Here is a 20272-nt window from a genome sequence, read left to right on the forward strand (position 1 = left end):
CACAGGCATTGAATTCACAGTGCTGCTTATCTGGTCTATTTACTAATGGATGTGATCCTGGCCATTGCAAGCTCTAAGTAGGAATTCCTGTGAGAACAGATATTACGATAGTACACTGCAATCAAATTCACTTCCATTAGCAACAAACCTCAACATAATACTGAACAGGTGGGAAGTAGATAGCAGAGGAGGGTCAAGGAGGAGTGAAGAGGGAAAACGAAAGGGAAAGAGGAAGGGGTATAAATGAATGTCTATGAAAGGAACAGAGCAGTGAAGGGGAGAATGAAAGAGGCAGAAGCTAGGAACAGTGCTTTTGTGAAGAAGAAGGAAAGAGAAGCTGGGAGTAGAGTTTTAGGATAGTAAAACCAGGAGAGTGACAGCATTAATTGATAGATATTCAGGCAGGTGACTACCAGTATGAACCAAATGAAAAGGAGGTTGATCTTGAAATGAGGAGCAGGGAAAAGGGTATCTGTGTAAATTGATGTATGCAAGGGATTAATAACTGTCCTTTAAATGCAGCCTAATGTGTTCTCCGTTTATAGAATAAATGAAGGTTTCCAGAAAGGATTATGAGACTGAAAATAAATAGATACATACCTGTGCCAACATGTTGGCTGGGGTGCACTGCATTCTAACATATGTCCACGTAAGCTTTGACCTGCTCTCACATAGCTGGCTGTAAATGGAGAAAATAGTTAATTTGCCAGCCACACAACATTAAGTACTACAGATCTGTAGTGTTAGTGTGAAATTTCAGTCATTTGTTGGTGCTTCTTAAGTGTTCTTCAATCACAATAAATATTCTGATAGCATGCCCTGGTCTAACTGTGCCTGGCTGGAATCCAGCCTCCCAGTCTCAAATAATTGGATACAGTTTAAACACATCCTTGGATAATTAGCTGACATTCCTGTATTGTGCTTCAAACGTACAACTTTCTGACCCAGATGTGAGGCTGCTCCTTACCAAGCAGAACTGGCACATCATTGCTTTAAAGATCTCTGCATAGCAGGGTGACAAGTCTAGGATACAGGCTGATCTTTGTTTTCTAATTTCTGAAATTCCCTGTTGGGTTATAATATTGATCTTATAAAAAGCTCTAATTTCAAACAGGAGAAACAAAAACAAATTATTATGTTTGAACACTGTAACTAATAATATGTTTTCCATGTTCTTCATGTATTTGTAAGGTGATAGGAATTCAATCCTCTTGCAGAGGATGCAGAGTAATAATTTCGGTTCAGTCAAGGATTGCTAGCTCTTAAGTCCAACTGGATGTTAAATGTAACCTTCCTGCAGTTGGGTGACTCCCAAGGATACTAAATGTTATTAATTTATTAACTGCAAATTTCAGAGTAGATATCACTCAATATTGTACATGTATTGATCTGCCATTGCACTGAATACATCATTGCTTAATTCAGTGGATTTTTGCACAATTGTACTAAACAACCGTTAAATCACCATTTGGCATCATTCTCATTTGTATCTGCTATAGAATGAACTTGGGCTGCAGCAAGTAGCCTCAGGATTGATGTGGAGAGTGAGTGAATTGGTACTTCCATAAATATGTATGTAAACACAAGAGTAAACAAATCAGTTGTTATCCAGTGGGTGGGTGCATGATCCCAGGCCTGGAGTTGCAGGGAGGTCAAATTCCTGATGCAGGTTTTATATGGGAAGGTGGGAGGGGTTTGTAGTATAAGGGTCAGGCACATAAAGGATTAACGTGGGTCTGAGTACAGTACCACCCACACAGTGATGTAAGAGAACACATGACCCACATCTAAGTGTCAGTATAGTGTTGGACAGAGCCATGTGTAGGAAGCAAGCACGGAGACAGCTCCTAGCTTAGACCTTTACTGGACCCATGTATATAGTTTCTAGCAGTTAATAAATATTTACTGTTGAACTGCATAAGACTGTGAATACCTTAATAAAACCTACAGAACTACGCCCAACACCTTACAACATAATGGCAGCGAATGGAGCAACTCAAAACCTTGCAAATTAAAATCCTGGAAAATGGAAGAAAAAAATCAAAGAAACATTCTGACCTGAAGAAAAGCTCAAGAAGCGAAGGTGCAGAAAGAAATTGCCAGAGAAAGGCTTCAAAGAAAGGCTGGGAAGCTGAAGGCAGACTTTAAATTACTCGCTGCACTGAAGACTCCATTGAATCCCTTGGAAGCCCAGCTTCAATACCCAGAGTGTGCAGAGTCAGCAGTCCTAGCAAGGGCGAGTTAAAAATTTAAAATTCCTGGACAACACAAATCCTGGAAAAATTTAAATACTGCAGTGGTCAGCAATTGCTGTTTGAATCGCAGCCCAAGAAGCCCAATTCCTGAGTCAGCGCCTGAATACATGGCAACCAGGCTTCCTCTGAAAAAAGGGAAAAGATAATAATGAATTAAAAATTAATTGTAACTTAGCACGCAGCTTAAAAAACCCAGCAAAAGCCGGGATTCGACGCTTCCAGGATCCGAGAACATTACACTAAAGCAGGGAAGACTCTAACCAGTTGATCCAGGCAGCCGTTGTTGAAAGAATTTAAATGCTGAGATCGCAAATGCCATGACTATGGATGCCCGCCAAAACTGGCAAGGATGGGAAAGCCCTTTGAGCACAAGCACACGGTGGCACTATCTTGGATTTTGGAAACCTCTTAAAGTTAAACCTGCAGTTTAAAAATTTGAACCATTGATCAGAAATCCACTCTTCCAGATCAATTTGGACTTATCCAAAGAGAGATCAAACACACAATTGGAAACTCTGGAGAAAGAGATTCCTTAGCTACATGGGGCTAAATCTTACCTATGTCGGGCGGGCTGGGTGGGAGCAGGCGGGTGCAGGCGCGGAGCCAATAGCCGCTCGTGATTGGCGGCGCGCTGCCATTTTATGGGCTGGATTTTGCTGTCGACAAGCAGGGGGCGGGGCCCGCTCGCTGACAGAAAAATGACGCGGGATGACATCAGGCGGAACCCCCAACAATATCCCGCCCCATTTAAATCTTCAGCAAGGCGGGGGCACAGTGAGATCAGCTGTCCGCCCGCCGACCTGTCAATGGCCAACTGGGGCTATTGACAGGATAATTAAAACAATCAAAGATCTGCCCATCCAACCTTAAGGCTGGCGGGCAGGCCAAGAGCCCTGGTGGGCTTCTTAACAAACATGAAACCTCATCCACCGGCGGGATGAGGTTTCATGCAGGGTTTAAAAAAGTTTATTAAAGTTTCAGTGAAATTTATTAACATGTCCCATCTCGTGTGACATTGTCACATGAGGGGGACATGTTAAGGATTTTTTTTTTCTATTTTTATTATTTATACAACTGTCAGCGATTTCCCTGAGGCAGCACTTAACCTCAGGGAGATGTGCGCTCTTTCGTGCGCATGCGTGAAAGAGCGCACTCTTGCATTTGGGGAATCCTCCTGCCCACACAAGAAGTGCATAGCGCTTCCCGCCGGACGTCACGTAAGGCCCGCCCACTTAAAATGGCGGCAGGGCCCACTTCTCTGGCGGGGATCAGCTCCCCGCCCGCCAGAGATTGGGTCGGGCCCACCTGCCCAACAGGCAGCAAATTCTGTCCTATGCGTTTACATTTTACGCTGCCTTAATCGGCCTGCACAGTGTAATACACGACCGGTAGCGCTCAGCGCCACCTGTGCAGGCTGGGACAGGAGGGAGAGTTGGGGCCTGCGCTCTTTCGCATGCGCATGCACGTGAAAGAGCATAACAACTTCCCTGAGGCAGCTCCGTGCCTCAGGAAGGTTAAGTTGATAGTGAAACTTCTCAATAAATGACCTAAAAAATTATTTAAACATGTCCCCTCAGTGTCACATGAGCTGGGATATGTTTGTGCATCTAGCAAAAATTATTTTAATCATTTTATTCAACCTTCAGGAAACCTCATCCTGCCCATCAATGAGGTTTCCTGGAAAACGTGAAGGCCGCTTGGGATCTTCGCCTGCCCGGCAACCTTAAGCTTGGACGGGCAGCGGTGTTAATGATGTTAATGACTTTCTTAATGGCCTTAATAGGCCTTTGACAGTTAGGCGGGCGTGCAGCAGCCTCCAGTGCATGCCCGCTGAACACAAGATCGAAAGGAGGCGCGATGATGTCAGGACGCATCAGCGTATCGGGCTCGCCCATGCACACCGATGGCAATATTTTGGCCACGATTGCTTCAGGTCTGGATTAAAAAGACAGAAGCTGAAAGAGTTAACACACTGCTTTACCTGGTAGGTCCGATAGCCGAAGATATAGTAGCTAGACAAGGAATCAATGAATCATCTGCAAAATCTGATGAAGTTTTAAAATCATTCAATGCTTATTTTAACCTCAAAATCCTTGAAAGGGGTTAATTTAATAAACATGTCCAGCGGCCAAGAGAGCCTGTCAACTCCTTTATTAATGAGCTATGCAGCGAGACTGAAGGCTGTGATTACAGTGACCTAAAAGCTGAGTTAATCAGGGATAGAATAATTGTAGGAGTAGCAGAGGACACATGCTTCTAGTGAATGTGCTTCAAGTGAAGGAAGATCTTAGCCTTGAGAGTACCATCCAGATTGTCAGGAAATCTGAAACCCACTTGCAGCACAGATCCATATTAAGGGGAGAAAGCAAACTGGGCTATAGGGGAGAATTTTCCTTCCATCAGGGGGGTTGTGAGGGGGCAGGCCCCGATCAGGTCCGCGCCGCCATTTTACGTGGGCGGGACAATTAAGGCCCGCCACACGTGATGTGCGCCCGGAAGCGCTGAGCGCTCCCTGTGCGGGCGGGGGATTTGGGGAAGGGGGGTTCCCTGAGTCAGGGCCTGCACTCTTTTGCTTTTTAAGTTCCCAAAATTTTAATACAGAAAAGAAAACATTTTAAGACGTGTCCCCTCATGTGACAGTGTCGCATGAGCTGGGACATGTCAATGAACATTAATGAAAAAATGTATTTAATTTATAAACTCTTCATGAAACCTCATCCCGCCCGTGGGGAAGGCCGCCTGGGCTCTTCGTTTGCTCGCCAACCTTAAGGTTGGATGGGCAGCTCAGTTTATTAGTTTAATTGATATTTAAATGGCCTTAATAGGCCTTTGACAGTTCGGCGGGCGCGCAGCCGACTCAGCTGCGCGCCCGCCAAACTAAAGATCTAAATGATACGCGGTGACACCGGGACGCCCGCCTGATGTCACCATGTGTCACTTTATGACTCGGTGAGCGGGCCCCACCCCCGCTCGCCGAGCCGAAGTTTCAGACCATAAAGTAAACCCCACTGTCCAGTTAGTAAAACGGCTCAGAAACACTCCCGGCCAAGGGAAGCAATACCCTAACTGACCAGTAGAGTGACCATGCCATCACTGTGGAGCAAAGTGCCCCCACAGGCATGACCAATGTCTGGCAATTTCAGCCCAATGCTTTCAATGTAACCGAATAGGACACTTCAGGAAGCTGTGCAAACCCAAAACATCAAAACACACAGAAGATCCCAAGAGGATTTACAAGGTCAAGAAGCAGACCAAGAGGACAGCCATGCATATTGGGTGAGGTCAAAAATCTTGGATTTTTGTTCTGGAGTGTGATACCTTGGTTAATGGCCATCTCACAAACTTCAAATTGGACGTGGGAGCCAATATTACAGTCCTATTGGACATGAACTGTGGCTCAGAGGCCTCTGGCTATGAACAACAGACACACCGCTTCATGAGTCCAGAGGAATCCAACTTCCGGTCATAGGCAATATTCTGGAACCATTAAGGTATGGCAGCAAACAAACCTTTGAGCTGTTGCACATCATCCCTAACCAGGTGCCAGAAGCCCCTCATTGGTCAGACCAGCCAACTACTCACATGGTTACCAAGACACCTCGAGTAGATGACAGTCAAGAGAGGAACCAGCAATGAGAAGAGCCTCAACCTCAGGCTCCGATGCCACTTGGAGGGATATACCAGTTAGACCACAGAGCAAATATTGCAATCCCCAGCCAGCATGACAATGCCACAAACGATGCTGGAACAAAGTAGCAGCCATCCGTTGATGACAGCACACCAAACAGCCAAACCCAAAGGTGAGATTACTGCCAAGTCACACCCCCACAACAGGAAGAGCCATCTTCCATCCCAGCATGCACCACGGAGAGCCACATGAAAGAAGAAGAGAAAAAAAAAACTATAGAAACGAGCCCAGAATTTGTCCACCTCATAAAGAGTGGGATAAACCAACTATCGCTACGCAACGTCATCTATCACTACAATTGGGGAATTGAGAAAGAGCGATTCAATGCCAAAGAACGGAAAAAGAGGATGAAAAGACACTCAGATGCCAGAACAACCTCCAATTCAACAAAGTTAACCTGCAGCTTCAGAGTCTATTACTCCTCTGGCATTAGTGAGAATAAGATATGGAAGGGTTATAAGGCCTCCAGACCAACTGAACCAATGAACTCAGAGACTTGAGCTGAGGGGATGGGGTAATAGTAATGATGTAATACATGGGGTAAACTGGGATAACTTGTAAATATGTTGGATAAAGACTTGGGAGGAGGTGTAGTATAAGGGTCTGGCACATAAAGGGTTAATGTGGACTGAATACAGTACTGCCAGCATAATGATGTAATAAAACACATGACGTGCACCTAGGGTCAGTGTAGTGTTGGATAGAGCTGTATGTAGAAGCAAGAATGGAGACAGCTCCTAGCTTAAACCTTTACTGTGCCTATGCATATTGTTTCTAGTAGTTAATAAATATTTACTGTTGAACTACCTAAGAATACAAATACCTTAAGACCTACCGAACTCTGCCCAACACCTTACAACAGGTTTCTGATATTTGGGATGGTGAGGGGGAGCTTTGCTGATTGGGAGTAAGTACTCCTGCTCCTCCTGGCCCGGAAGGAGTGCTCCCTGAGGCTGTCAAAAATAAAATCTGAAAATGCTGGAAATACTTAGCAGGTATGTTGCTACGACTTAAGTAGCAACATACTTTCATTCCATTTTTGTATTCCATACTTCATTTTCCCTACCTTGTACGGTTGCAAATGTCATCTTCATAAAGAGGCAGTTATCTGAAACTGTTATCCTGATTACCGGCAACAGATAAATAGTGGTTCTCTTTCGTGAAAGGGAGAAGGACATCTTGATCGTAATTTACTTTCAAATAGTGCTCTAAAATGTCTGATAATTCATTTAGGTTTGATTCTGCTGTGCACAGCAGCAATACAATTTCAGATAATGTTTTGAATTGATTGAATCACATGCCTTGTGAAAGAAATACATTTAATTGCTTGGGGACCTGCTTGTCCACTTATTCATAGCCAAAATTAATTTATATTTTGAAACAAGGGTTTGTAGTGTTGTCAAATGAAAATTATGGGGAAATAAAATAAACTCAAATATTTTGAATTTCTAAATGTTCATGTTTACATTTTGACATCATAAAGCCTTGGAATAAAGCTGATTGCACTTTGCTTTAATCTTTTTATTCTTTAATGGGATGTGGGCATCACTGGAAAGGCCAGCATTTGTTGCCTGTCCCTAAACGCCCTTGAACTGAGTGGCTTGTTAGACCATTTCAGAGGGCAGTTAAGAGACAACTACATTGCTGTGGGTCTGGAATCACATGTAGACCAGACCAGGCTAGGAGGGAAGATTTCCTTCCCTAAACAACATTAGTGAACCAGATGTGTTTTTACGACAATCAATGATGGATTCATTAAGAGGCACCATGGGTGGTTTGGCCGCATGGGTGGGAAGGAAGAAGAGTGGAAGAGGAATAGTGATAGGGGATCCAATAGTTAGGGAAACACACAGGCATTTTTGCAGCCATAGACATGACTCCAGGATGGTATGTTGCCTCCCTGGTGCCAGGGTCAAGGATATCACAGAGCGGCTGCAGGACATTCTTAAGGGGAAGGGTGAACAGCCAGAGGTTGTGGTTCACATTGGCACCAATGACATAAGTAGAAAGAGGGAAGAGGCCCTAAAAGCAGATTGTATGGAGCTAGGTAAGACATTGAAAAGGAGGACCTCAGAGGTAGTAATCAGATTACTACCAGTGCCACACACTAGGGAGCATAGAAATAGCAGGTTGGAGCTGTTGAATGTGTGGCTGGAGAGATGGTGTAAAAGGGAAGGATTCAGATTCCTGGGTCATTGGGATCGGCTCTGGGGGAGGTGGGACCCATGCCAGCCAGACAGTTTACATCTCAATGGGTTCGGGACCAATAACTTTGCTGGGAGGTTTGCTAGTGCTGATGGGAGGGCTTAAGTAGTTTGGCAGGAGGATAGGAACATGAGGTTAGACTCAGATGGGGCAAAATCAGAAATGGTAATGGAATGATTTCATTTTCTGTTTTTTCTAATGCTTCGAGTTCTCGATCAGACGTCAGTGAGTGAGTCTGGAAAACAGAGGAAACAAAAGATAGAAAATAAAAAAGAGAATTTGACAGTGCTCAAGGGTGTATACTTCAATGCAAGGAGTATAGCAAATAAAACAGTTGAGCTGAGTGCACAGATAGAGACTTGGCAGTATGATATCATATCTGTTACAGAAACATAGCTTAAAGAGGGACAGGAATGGCAGCTCAACATTGATTACAGTGTTTCAGATGAGATAGAACAGGGGATAAAAAGGGAGGGGGGTTGGCAATTTTGGTTAGAGAAACAATTACAGCTATGAGGAGGGATGATATGTTAGAAGGAGCATCAATTGAAGCTATATGAATTGAGCTTAGGAACAAAAAAGGGGCAGTCACACTACTGGGAGTATACTATAGACCCCCAAACAGTCAGAGGTAGATAGAAGAGCAAATATGCAAGCAAATCTCTAAGAAGTGCAAAAACAGTAGGGAGTACTAGTCAGGGATTTTAACTACCCCAATATTAACTGGGATAGTTTTAGTCTCAAAGGAATGGAGGGAATAGAATTCTTAAGGTGCATTCAGGAGAATTTTTTTGGTCAGTATGTGGCAAGCCCAAAAAGAGAGCGTGTGGTTCTGGACTTAGTTTTAAGAATTGAAGCTGGGAGGTGGAAGGAGTGTCAGTAGGAGAGCATTTTTGTGGTAGTGATCATAATTCAATTAGTTTTAACATAATTATGGAAAAGGACAAAGATAGAACAAGAGTTGAAGTTCTAAATTGGGGTAAGGCCAATTCTACTAAGCTGAGGAGTGATTTAGCAAAAGTGGACTGGAAAGAGTTACTTGAAGGTAAATCAGGGTCAGAGCCGTGGGAGGCAATCAAAGGGGAGATGCAAGGGGTTCAGAGTAAACATATTTTCACAAAGGAAAAGAGTGGGACAGCCAAATCTAGAGCCCCCTGGATGTCAAGGAGCTTACAGGGCATGATAAGACTTAAAAGGAAAGCATATACAACAAAAACACAAAATGCTGATAAAAACTCAGCAGATCTGATGGCATCTGTGGAGGGAGAAACAGAGTTAACGTTTCAAGTCCATGTAACCTTTCTTCAGATTGTTGAAAGGAAAGCTTATGTTGGACATTGAGAATTCAATACTACAGAAAGCCGAGAGGAGTATAGGAAGAGGAAGGGTGAAATTAAGGAAATTAGGAAAGCAAAGAGAGGGCGTGAATGAATATTGGTGAGTAAAATCATGGAAGACCCAAAGATGTTTTATTAATACATGAAGAGTAAGAGAATAACTAAGGAAAGAATAAGACCCATAAAAGACCAGAAAGGTAACTGTGTGGAGGCAGAGGATGTGGGTATGGTTCTTAATGAATACTTTGTATCTGTCTTCACAAAAGAGTAGGACAATGAAGACATCATAGTTAAGGAGGAGGAGGGGTGTGAAGTATTGGATGTGATAAACATAGGGAGAGAGGAAGTATTAAGGGGGTTAGCATCCTTAAAAGTGAATAAATCACTGGATGAAATGTACCCCAGGATGTTAAAAGAAGCAAGGGAGGAAATTGCGGAAGTTCTGACCATCATTTCCCCATCCTCTTTGGACACAAGTGAAGTGCCAAATGATTGGAGGTCTGCTAACGTTGTGCCTTTGTTTAAGAAGGAAGTGAGGGATAGACCGAATAATTACAAGCCAGTCAGTCTGACCTCAGTACTGCAAATTATTGGAATCTCTTCTGAGGGGCAGAATATACTGTTACTTAGAAAGGCATGGATTAATCAAGGACAGTCAGCGTGGATTTGTTAAGGGAAGATCGTGTCTGACCAATTTGATTGAACTTTTTGAGGAAGTAACAAGGAGGATTGATGAGGGTAATGCAGTCGATATGGTCTACATGGATTTTAGCAAGGCTTTTGACAAGGCCCCATATGACAGACTGGTTAAAAAAAAAAAGTCAATGGGATCCTGGGGAATGTAGCAAGCTGGATACAAAATTGGCTCTGGCAGGAAACCAATGGGTGATTGTTGATGGATGTTTTTGCGACTGGAAGGCTGTTTCCAGTGGGGTTCCACATGGCTCAGTACTAGCTCCCCTGCTTTTTGTGGTATATATTGATGATTTGGTTGTAAATGTAGGGGTAACGATCAGGAAGTTTGTAGATGACACAAAAATTGGGCTGCATGGTTGATAGCAAGTAGGATTGCTGTAGACTGCGTGAAGATATTAACGGACTAGTCAGGTGGACAGAAAAGTGGCAAATGGAATTCAACCCAGAGAAGTGTGAGGTGATGCATTTGGGGTGGTTCAAACAAGGCAAAGGATTACACAATAAATGTGAGGTTACTGAGCGGTGTAGAGGAAGTGAGAGACCTTGGAGTGAATGTCCACAGATCCGTGAAGGTAGCAGGACAGGTTGATAAGGTGGTTAAGAAGACAAATGGAACCCTTTCATTTTTTAGCCGAGGCACATAATATAAGACCAGAGAGATCATGCTGGAACTATATAAAACATTAGTTAGGCCACAACCTGAGTACTAGTCACCTAATTATAGAAAGGATGTAATTGCATTAGAGAGGGACAGAGGAGATTTACGAGAATGTTGCCAGAACTGGAAAATAGCAGCTATGAGGAAAGATTGGATAGGCTGGGGTTATTCCCCTTAGAATAGAAGAGGCTGAGGGGAGATTTGATTGAGATGTACAAAATTGTGAGGGGCCTGGATAGAGTGGATGAGAAGGACCTATTTACCTTAGCAGAGAGGTCAGTGACTAGGGGGCATAGATTTAAAGTGGTTATTAGAAAGATTAGAGGGGAGACGAGAAAAAGGTTTTTCACCCAGAGGGGTGTGGGGGTCTGGAACTCACTGCCTGAAAGGGTAGTAGAGGCAGAAACCCTGAGTTCATTTAAAAGGTGTCTGGATATGCACCCCAGATTCCAATAACCGGCAGGGTTACGGACCAAATGCTGGAAAGGTGGATTAGGCTGGGTGGCTAGTTTTTCAGCCAGCGCAGACTTGATAGGTCATGGCCTCTTTCTGTGCCATGAACCTTCTTTGATGCTATGTTTACCGAGGCTAGCTTTCAATTCCAGATTTTGATAAGTGAATTTAAATTCCACCAGCTGCCATGATGGAATTTGAACCATTGCCTCCAGAGTATTAGCCTGGGCATCTGGATTACTAGTCCAGTGACATTACCACTACATCACCATCTCCCCTAAGTAACTGGTAATGAAGAAATATACAAAAGCACATCATGCACTAAGGAGGCTACCTGCCATCTTCCCTTCTCATATGTAAACAAACTCAAGACTCATCTGCAGCACAGTGCCACCTACATGGGGCAAGGGCAAGAATAGGTGCAAACATACTGTTGTTTGACTAAATGGTCCATCTTCCCTCCCTTCTTCAACACTGCATTAAACAATGCAGAATCATTTAGCTTTATAGGACGTTGAGGGGTCTATAAACCTGTCTCTTCAATGAAGAGCTGTGCCAATTTTGCCCAATAATTCCTATTTCCAAACATATTCAGTTCTAGCTACATTAATGAAGAATTTATAAGGTGATACAGGCTATAATTATAGTACCATGTGTTAACCAGAGGCTCATTTTGCAGGAATGTGTCTTGGGTGAATTTCCAATATCATAATGTGATGTTTAATATCATTTTGTAATTGCCAATTATCTGCAGGGATACATGATTCATTTTACTTTTAATTCTGTATTAATCTTTTACTGTAGTCAGTTAGAAGAAAATATTGGCCTCAAACTGAAGTATATCCCAGTATTGTTACAGTAGGAGGATCATACAAATACTTCAAATTGCTTAAAGCTACTTATCAGTTTTTAACTGGAATATGTTTAAAATGATATGAACAAAAAATGTAAAATATTGCACCCAACAGTGCACTCCATTCTATCCACACAGGAGCTTCCAAAGTCAGTGGAAGTCCATCTCATCAGCATGGGTCCAAAGGGTACAATTGCCATTTTGGATCCATCTCTGGCACATATCTGTCCATGCCTGTTAAAACTTCCAGCACATGGCTGCCCCTGGAGGAGTGGTTGCCAGCCCCGATCTCCCATACCCTTAGTTTTAGTTGATCAAGGACAGCGATGATCTACACTTAAAACATAACTTCTTGGGAGATCTAGGCCATTTACAGTATAGACTCAGCTGGGGGCTAATATACATCCACTTAGCAGTGCCCGCTGTCAGCTGTGCCAGCTGTCTCCGCAATATCAATGGTTTGGGGTTTTTTTGTATTAAACCGGGGCTAATGCAAAAATGTTCGGTGTTTCTTGTCATCTGTCAGTATTTATTAATCTGCAATTTTCCTACCTTTTCAGTTTGTTTTATGTCATTTTAACTCTGTCGCTGATCTTACCAGGTTTTATTTGATCGGAGGGGGCATTCCTTTCATAATTTGTGGAATCACAGCTGCAACAAATATCAACAATTATGGGAGTGAAGACAATGCACCATAGTGAGTAGCTTTTCTGCATTGGTTGAATATCTCCTATCCATGGAGATTTCACTATTCTGTTTGGGGAATCTCACTTTTCTGTTTTTGGGAATCTCTCTTTTGTGTGGTAATCTCAATTTTCTGTGTTTGGGAATCTAACTTTTCTGTGTTTGGAGATCTCAGTTTTCTGTGTTTGGGAATCTACGAACATATGAAATAGGAGCAGGAGTAGGCCATTCGGCCCCTCCAGCCTGCTTCTACCATTCAATAAGATCATGGCTGATCTGTATGTGTTTCGTATTCCACATTCTCACCTATCATCAATAACCTTTGATTCCTTGGCCTAACAAGAATTTATCTACCTCCACCTTAAAAATATTCAGTGACCCCACCTCCACTGCCTTCTGAGGCGAAGAGTTCCAAAGTCGCACAACTCTTTGAGAGAAAAGGTTTCTCCTCATCACTGTCCTAAAAGGGCAAGCCCTAATTTTAAAATAGTAGCCTTTAGTTCTGGACTCACCCACAAGATGAAACATCCTCTCCACGTCCACTTTGTCAAGACCGTTCAGGATCTTATATACTTCAATCAAGTCACCCCTCACTCTTCTAAACTCCAGTGGAAATAAGCTCAGCCTGTCAAACCTTTTCTCACAAGACCACCTGCTCATTCCAGGTATGAAACTGGTAAACCTCCTCTGAATCGCCTCCAGTGCATTTACATCCTTTCTTAAAAAGGAGACCAAACCTGCACACAGTATTCAAGATGTGATCTGACCAATGCCCTGTAGAACTGAAGCATAATATCCTTACTTTTATGTTCAATTCCTCTCGTATTAAAGGATAGCATTCCGTTAGCCTTCTTGATTACATGCTGTACCTGCATACTAACTTTTTGTGACTCATGCACTAGAACACCTAGATCCCTCTGCACCTCGGAATTCTGCAGCCAGTCTCTGTTTAAATAATATTCTGCTTTTTTTATCTTCCTGCCAAAGTAAACAACTTCACATTTTCCCACATTATATTCCATCTGCCAGATTTTCCCACACATTCAACCTCTCTATATCCATCTGCTACCTCTTCATGTCCTCTTCACAACAAACCTTCCTTCCTGTCTTTGTGTCATCCACTAATTTAGCTACAATTCCTCCACTGAGGCCCCAGCACAGACCCCTGCAGGACTCCACTCATCACATCCTACCAATCAAAAAAAGACCCATTTATGCATACTCTCTGTTTTTTGCCAGCCAACCAATCTTCTGTTTATGCTAATATGTTACCCCCTGCACCATGAGCTTTTATTTTTCTGTGTTTTCTTTTCTGTGTTTGGAGATCTCAGTTTTCTGTGTTTGGAGATCTCAGTTTTCTGTGTTTGGAGATCTCAGTTTTCTGTGTTTGGAGATCTCAGTTTTCTGTGTTTGCGAATCTATCAACACCGAAAAGTGAGATTCCCAAACACAGAAAAGAAAGCACAGAAAAATAAAAGCTCATGGTGTGGGGGGTAATATATGTATGAGCAATTGGATAAGATCAGAGTCAACATGGTTTTTTAAAAGGGAAATCATGTTTAACCAACTTATTGGAGTTCTTTGAGGAAGTAATGTGTGCTGTGGATAAAGGGGAACCAGTGGATGTACTGTACTTAGATTTCCAGAAGGCATTTGATAAAGTGCCACATCAAAGGCTATTGTGGAAAATAAAAGCTCATGGTATAGGGGTAACATATTGGCATGGATAGAAGGTTGGCTGGCAACAGGAAGCAGAGAGTAGGCATAAATGGGTCTTTTTCAGGTTAGCAAGATGTAATGAGTGGTGTGCCACAGGGATCAGTGCTGGGACCTCAACTGTTTATAATTTATATAAATGACTTGGATGAAGAGATGGTTGCCAAATTTGCTGATGCCACAAAGATAGGTAGGAAATTAAGTTGTGAAGAGGACATAAGGAGGCTACAAACAGATATAGATAGGTTAAGTGAGTGGGCAAAGATGTGGCAGATGGAGTATAATGTGGGAAAATGTGAAATTGTCCATTTTGGCAGGACGAATAAAAGAGAAGCATATTATCGAAATGATGAGAGATTGCAGAGCTCTGAGGTGCAGCGAGATCTGGGCGTCCTAGTGCATGAATCACAAAAGGCTAGTATACAAGTACAGCAAGTAATTAGGAAAGCTAATGGAATGTTATCATTTATTGTGAGGAGAATTGAATAAATAAGTAGGGAGGTTATGCTTCAGTTGTACAGGGCACTAATAAGACCACATTTGGATTACTGTATTGGTCACCTTATTTAAGGAAGGTTGTAAATGCATTGGAAGAAGTTCAGAGAAGGTTTACCAGACTATTATCTGGAATGGATGGGTTGTCTTATGAGGAAAGGTTGAACAGGCTAGGCTTGTGTCCACTGGAGTTTAGAAGAGTAAGAGGCGACTTGATTGAAACGTATAAGATCCTGAAGAGTCTTGACAGGGTGGATGTGGAAAGGATGTTTTTTTTCTGGAAGAATCTAGAACTAGGGGTCACTGTTTAAAAATAAGGGGTCGCCCATTTAAAACAGAGTTGAGGCGAATCTTTTTCATTCAGAGGGTCGTGAGTCTTTGGAACTCTCTTTCTGAAAAGGTGAAGGAAGCAGAGTCTTTGAATATTTTTAAGGCAGAGGTGGACAGATTCTTGGTAAGCAAGGGGTTGATAGGTTATCAGCAGTAGGTGCGACATAGAGTTGAGGTTACTATCAGATCAGCTATCATCTTATTAAGTGGGAGAGCAGGTTTAAGGAACTGAATGGACTACTGCTCCTTGTTCGTACGTTCGTATGAAAGAGGAGCAGACGTAGGCCATTTGGCCCCTCAAGCCTGCTTCCGCCATTCAATATGATCATGGATGATCTGTATGTGTTTTGAATTCCACATTCCCACCGATAACCTTAGATTCTTGTTAGGCAAGGGAATTAATCTACCTTCACCTTAAAAATATTCAATGACCCCCACCTCCATCACCTTCTAAGGCAAAGAGTTCCAAAGTCACACAACTCTCTGAGAGAAAATGTTTCTCCTCATCACTGTTCTAAAAGGGCCAGCCCTAATTTTAAAAGCGTGCCCCCTAATTCTGGACTTACCCACAAGAGGAAACATCCTCTCTACATCCACCTTGTCAAGACCGTTCAGGATCTTATGTACTTCAATCAAGTCACCCCTCACTATTCTAAACTCCAGTGGAAACAATCTAAGTCTGTCAAACCTTTCCTCATAAGACCACCCGCTCATTCCAGGTATCAAACTGGTAAACCTCTCCTGAACTGCCATCAATGCATTTACATCCTTCCTTAAATAAGGAGACCAAACCTGCACACAGTATTCAAAATGTGATCTCACCAATGCCCTGTATAAACATAACGTCCTTACTTTTATGTTCAACTCCTCTCATAATAAAGGATAGCATTCCATTCGCCTTCTTAATTTCTTACTGTACCTGCATACTAACTTTTTTGACTCATGCACTAGAACACCTAAATCCCTCTACACCTTGGAATTCTGCAGACGGTCTCCATTTAAGTAATATTCCGCCTTTATATTTTTCCTGCCAAAGTAAACAGCTTCACATTTTCCCACATTATATTCCATCTGCCAGATTTTTGTCCACTCACTCAACCTATCTATATCCATCTGCAACCTCTTCATGTCCTCTTCACAACAAACCTTCCTTCCTATCTTTGTGTCATCCACAATTTAGCTACCATGCCTTCACTCCCCTCATCTAAGTCATTGCTATAAATTGTAAAAAGCTGAGGCCCCAGCACAGACCCCTGCGGGACTCCACGCGTCATACCCTGCCAATCAGAAAAATATCTATTTATGCACACTCTCTGTTTTCTGCCAGTCAACCAATCCTCTATTCATGCTAATATGTTACCCCTACACCATGAGCTTTTATTTTGTGATTTCCTTTCTGTGTTTGGGAATCTCTCTTTTCTGTGTTTGGGGTTTCACTTACCTAAGGTACAGGTGGACTTGTATATAATTTAATTTTTTCAGTTATCATATTGGCTGGTGAAATCAGACTTTACAAAGGAAAATGGGTGTTATAGGAGTGGCTTATTTGCCATCAAATACTTTATCTTACAGTGTGAATTTGGTTCCAGGTCCTGGTGGATCATATCGATTAACACAATGATGTCAGAAATTTCTTGACCCTAGGCAGAGGCGAATTCTAACTATATTGCATAATATTGTTGGGTACGAAACCTACCTTTGCGGAGCTGGGTACCGCATGAACCTTTCTAGAAGTTTCCTCTTTGATGATCATATTTGCAGATATTCATAGGCTCAATTTTGGTTTAAATAACAATGGATTTGTTATTCTTCTTGGACAGTATTGTAAAGTGGCCTATGGTGAATTAGCAGCCCATCTTGCACTCACCCTATTTTTCAGTGGTGTGTGAAACCAATTTGCCATCACCAACTACCTCCTGAGATGCAATGACCTCCAGTGTTTGAGTGTGGAAAACCTCGCATTGTAACCTGATTTTTAAAGTCAGTCATGACTGTTCCTTCTCATTTGTACTGATAGGTCAGATAATTTTGGTGGATTATTTTCTGGCTTCAATGTCCTACATGCTCATTTTCAATATATCACTTAGTTATTTTCCCATTTTAATGTGTTTTTTTTTATCCACAGTTGCTGGATGGCATGGGAGCCTAGTCTTGGTGCATTTTATGGGCCTGCTGCTTTCATTGTGCTTGTTAGTTGTGTCTATTTTCTGTGTACATTAGTGCAACTGAAGCGTCATCCAGGGAAGAAATACGAGCTAAAGGAGATGACAGAAGAGCAACAGCGATTGGCCAGCACAGAGGTAGGCCCCAGTCATGTAACAGACTCCAGCTCCGTGTCGCATACATGTTCAATGATCTCTTCCTCAATGCTGGAAAATGAGCATTCATTTAAAGCTCAGCTTCGTGCTTCCGTGTTTACCCTGTTTCTCTTTATTGCTATGTGGACCTTTGGAGCCCTCGCAGTCTCACAAGGACACTTCCTAGATATGATCTTTAGTTGCCTATATGGAGCAGTCTCAGTAACCCTAGGACTCTTTATTCTGGTTCACCACTGTGCAAAACGTGATGATGTCTGGCATTGTTGGTGGTCCTGCTGCAAATCAAATCGGAATACATATGCTGTCCAAATGAATGTTCGACCACAAGTAACCATGAATGGTGATGCTCAGCTTCATGTTCCATGCCTGCTGGATTCTCCATGTCCCAGCAAATCATCATCCAGTTGCAATCATTCTGTCTCTGGACTCTGTAAGTTAACTAATCTACAGGCTGTTCAGAATCATGTAAATTGCCTTTCACCAGTTACACCATGTTGTGCCAAAATGCACAATGAACAAATTATTGATGATGATGGGGATATTCATCTGCGTGCAGATGGTACATGTAGACCAGCAATGCATATCCACAGATGTCAGAAAAGCCGAACTAAACCACGACACTTCATTCGACACAGCAGGTCCACAGCCCAGAGAGAATATGCCTATCATATTCCTTCCAGCATAGATGGAAGTGTGCACAGCTCACATACAGAAAGTCATCACAGTATCCAGGACAGCCAGTCCATCCAAAGGCAAGTTGTCTGTGCAAAAAGTGATCAGTGCCCCAATGTCTGCCAGCCTGAAAGCAGTGATACCAGCACAGTGCTATATGGCTGTAATAAAGCTGTAGACAGTGGTGTCAGTACAGAAGCTTTGCACCAAGGAGTCACTTTTGAGATGCAGTCACGGAGACAATCATGTCCTCTAAGTGTAACCAACCAAAATGGAATACTGAAGGGAAACCTGCATGAAGCCATGATTTATACTTCAGACAGTACAGGAAACATAAGGACTGGTCCTTGGAAAAATGAAACTACTGTGTAGTTTTTGAGTATCATGACTACAAATTTAAATCATTATAGCGACAAAAAGTTGTATATAAATTTTGTATAATGCTTATGTGTTTGTTTACATAATTCATTGTGCAGATTTCAAGTTACATTTGCATATTTGTATGTATGCATCTATATTTGTACAGCACAAAGTATCATAAGAGCAGTATTATATTATGTATTTGTATTTCAAACTACAAAGGATGCATTTGTGTTACCACAATGTGGACATTATTGAAAGATTAGTCTGCAGATATATCATAATTAAGTTGAAGCTTTGGATTATTTTTCTATCAATGTAATGGTTTCTTCTAAGTAAGCAGCCAAAAATTAAGATAAGCATTACTGTTCTATTAAAGAGACAGTAGCCCTTTGGATGGCTAGCACAAGTACCATCCTAATGTTTGTTAAAGATCCCCCAGTCATCAGTAAAAACAATATTATGTGCAATTTCTTCAGAGGATAAATTTATCATTTGTAATTATTTTTATGAGTGCTAGTTATTCATTGATATATATCATCAGGTTAATAAATTTTTAAAAGAATCCTGTATACAGTCGGGTAACTGTGGGCTTTTTATTTTAATTGGCACTATTCAATGTAGATGGGTTCCAGTTTATTACACCAAGCATACAAAATAAATCTTTCCCACAAAATCAAATGAAAAAGGGTATTGGCTCTTTAACTTTGTAGGAAGAAATTTTGTATTAAGTCTATATTTAGGCATACAGTACATGCTGCTGTAACATGCATGATTTTTGTTCAGTTAAACCATCATCACTCAGCCATCTGCTATTATATGTAAAACCTAATCATTTTGGTAATGTAAAGACTAATAGCGTCTTATTCTTTTTTGATCCGTGTAAATGATACCATAACGCAGAAATACAGTCATTGGACTACTTCACTGGCTAAAGTGCCACACCACATGTGTAAGGTTAATGCTATAACTGTGCTAGAGATGACAGTTTTCAGTTGTCTGTGCAGAGCATGCAGTGCCTGGTGTATGTTACAGTGTACACTGTATAATGAATTGTTGTTTCCAGTAAATGCAGATATCACCATGTCTATTAGTAAAAAAAAAAGCAAAAAAAAAATCTTCAAACCCAGTTTGTCATCTATTTGAATGAGACTGCTTTTAGGAATTTGTTCAGTCAGCTTCATTATAAAATGTGAAATCGGGTAAAACCAGTTTATCCTATTACAGACTAAATTTGTTTGACTCACTCAGGTGCATTGCGAGGGTATGGTAGCACTGTGGTCACATTGCCGGACTCGGAATTCAGATAATTTGTGTTCAAATCCCAACATGGTAGTTTGGGAATTTGAGTTCAGTTTTACTTCCAGGTTTTTTATTGAAAAAAAGGACTGTATCAGTAAAAGTGCCCGTGAATCTGTCAGATTGTCATAAAACCTCGACTGGTTCACTGATATCCTTTAGGAAAGGAAACTTGAGAGTCTTATATGGCCTGGCCTATGTGTGATTTCCAGCCCTACAGCAATGTGGCCGATACTTAACTGCCCTCGGAAGT

The 20272-nt window shown here is 41.9% G+C and overlaps 1 protein-coding gene across 2 annotated transcripts in view; it reads left to right on the plus strand.

The window, feature by feature from the left end:
- adgra1b (adhesion G protein-coupled receptor A1b) overlaps positions 1-19408 on the plus strand; it is a 537318-nt gene extending 517910 nt beyond the window's left edge. For both annotated transcript variants that reach the window (XM_078564920.1, XM_078564921.1), the window contains 2 exons: positions 12747-12842; positions 17496-19408. In XM_078564920.1, coding sequence (XP_078421046.1) covers positions 12747-12842; positions 17496-18732 — 1333 coding nt within the window. In that variant the 3' untranslated portion in view covers positions 18733-19408. The remainder of the gene's footprint in view (positions 1-12746; positions 12843-17495) is intronic.
- Positions 19409-20272: the final 864 nt, after the last annotated feature.

This window comes from Cetorhinus maximus, chromosome 20, assembly GCF_964194155.1.
Source record: "Cetorhinus maximus chromosome 20, sCetMax3.hap1.1, whole genome shotgun sequence".
Lineage (NCBI taxonomy): Eukaryota > Metazoa > Chordata > Chondrichthyes > Lamniformes > Cetorhinidae > Cetorhinus > Cetorhinus maximus.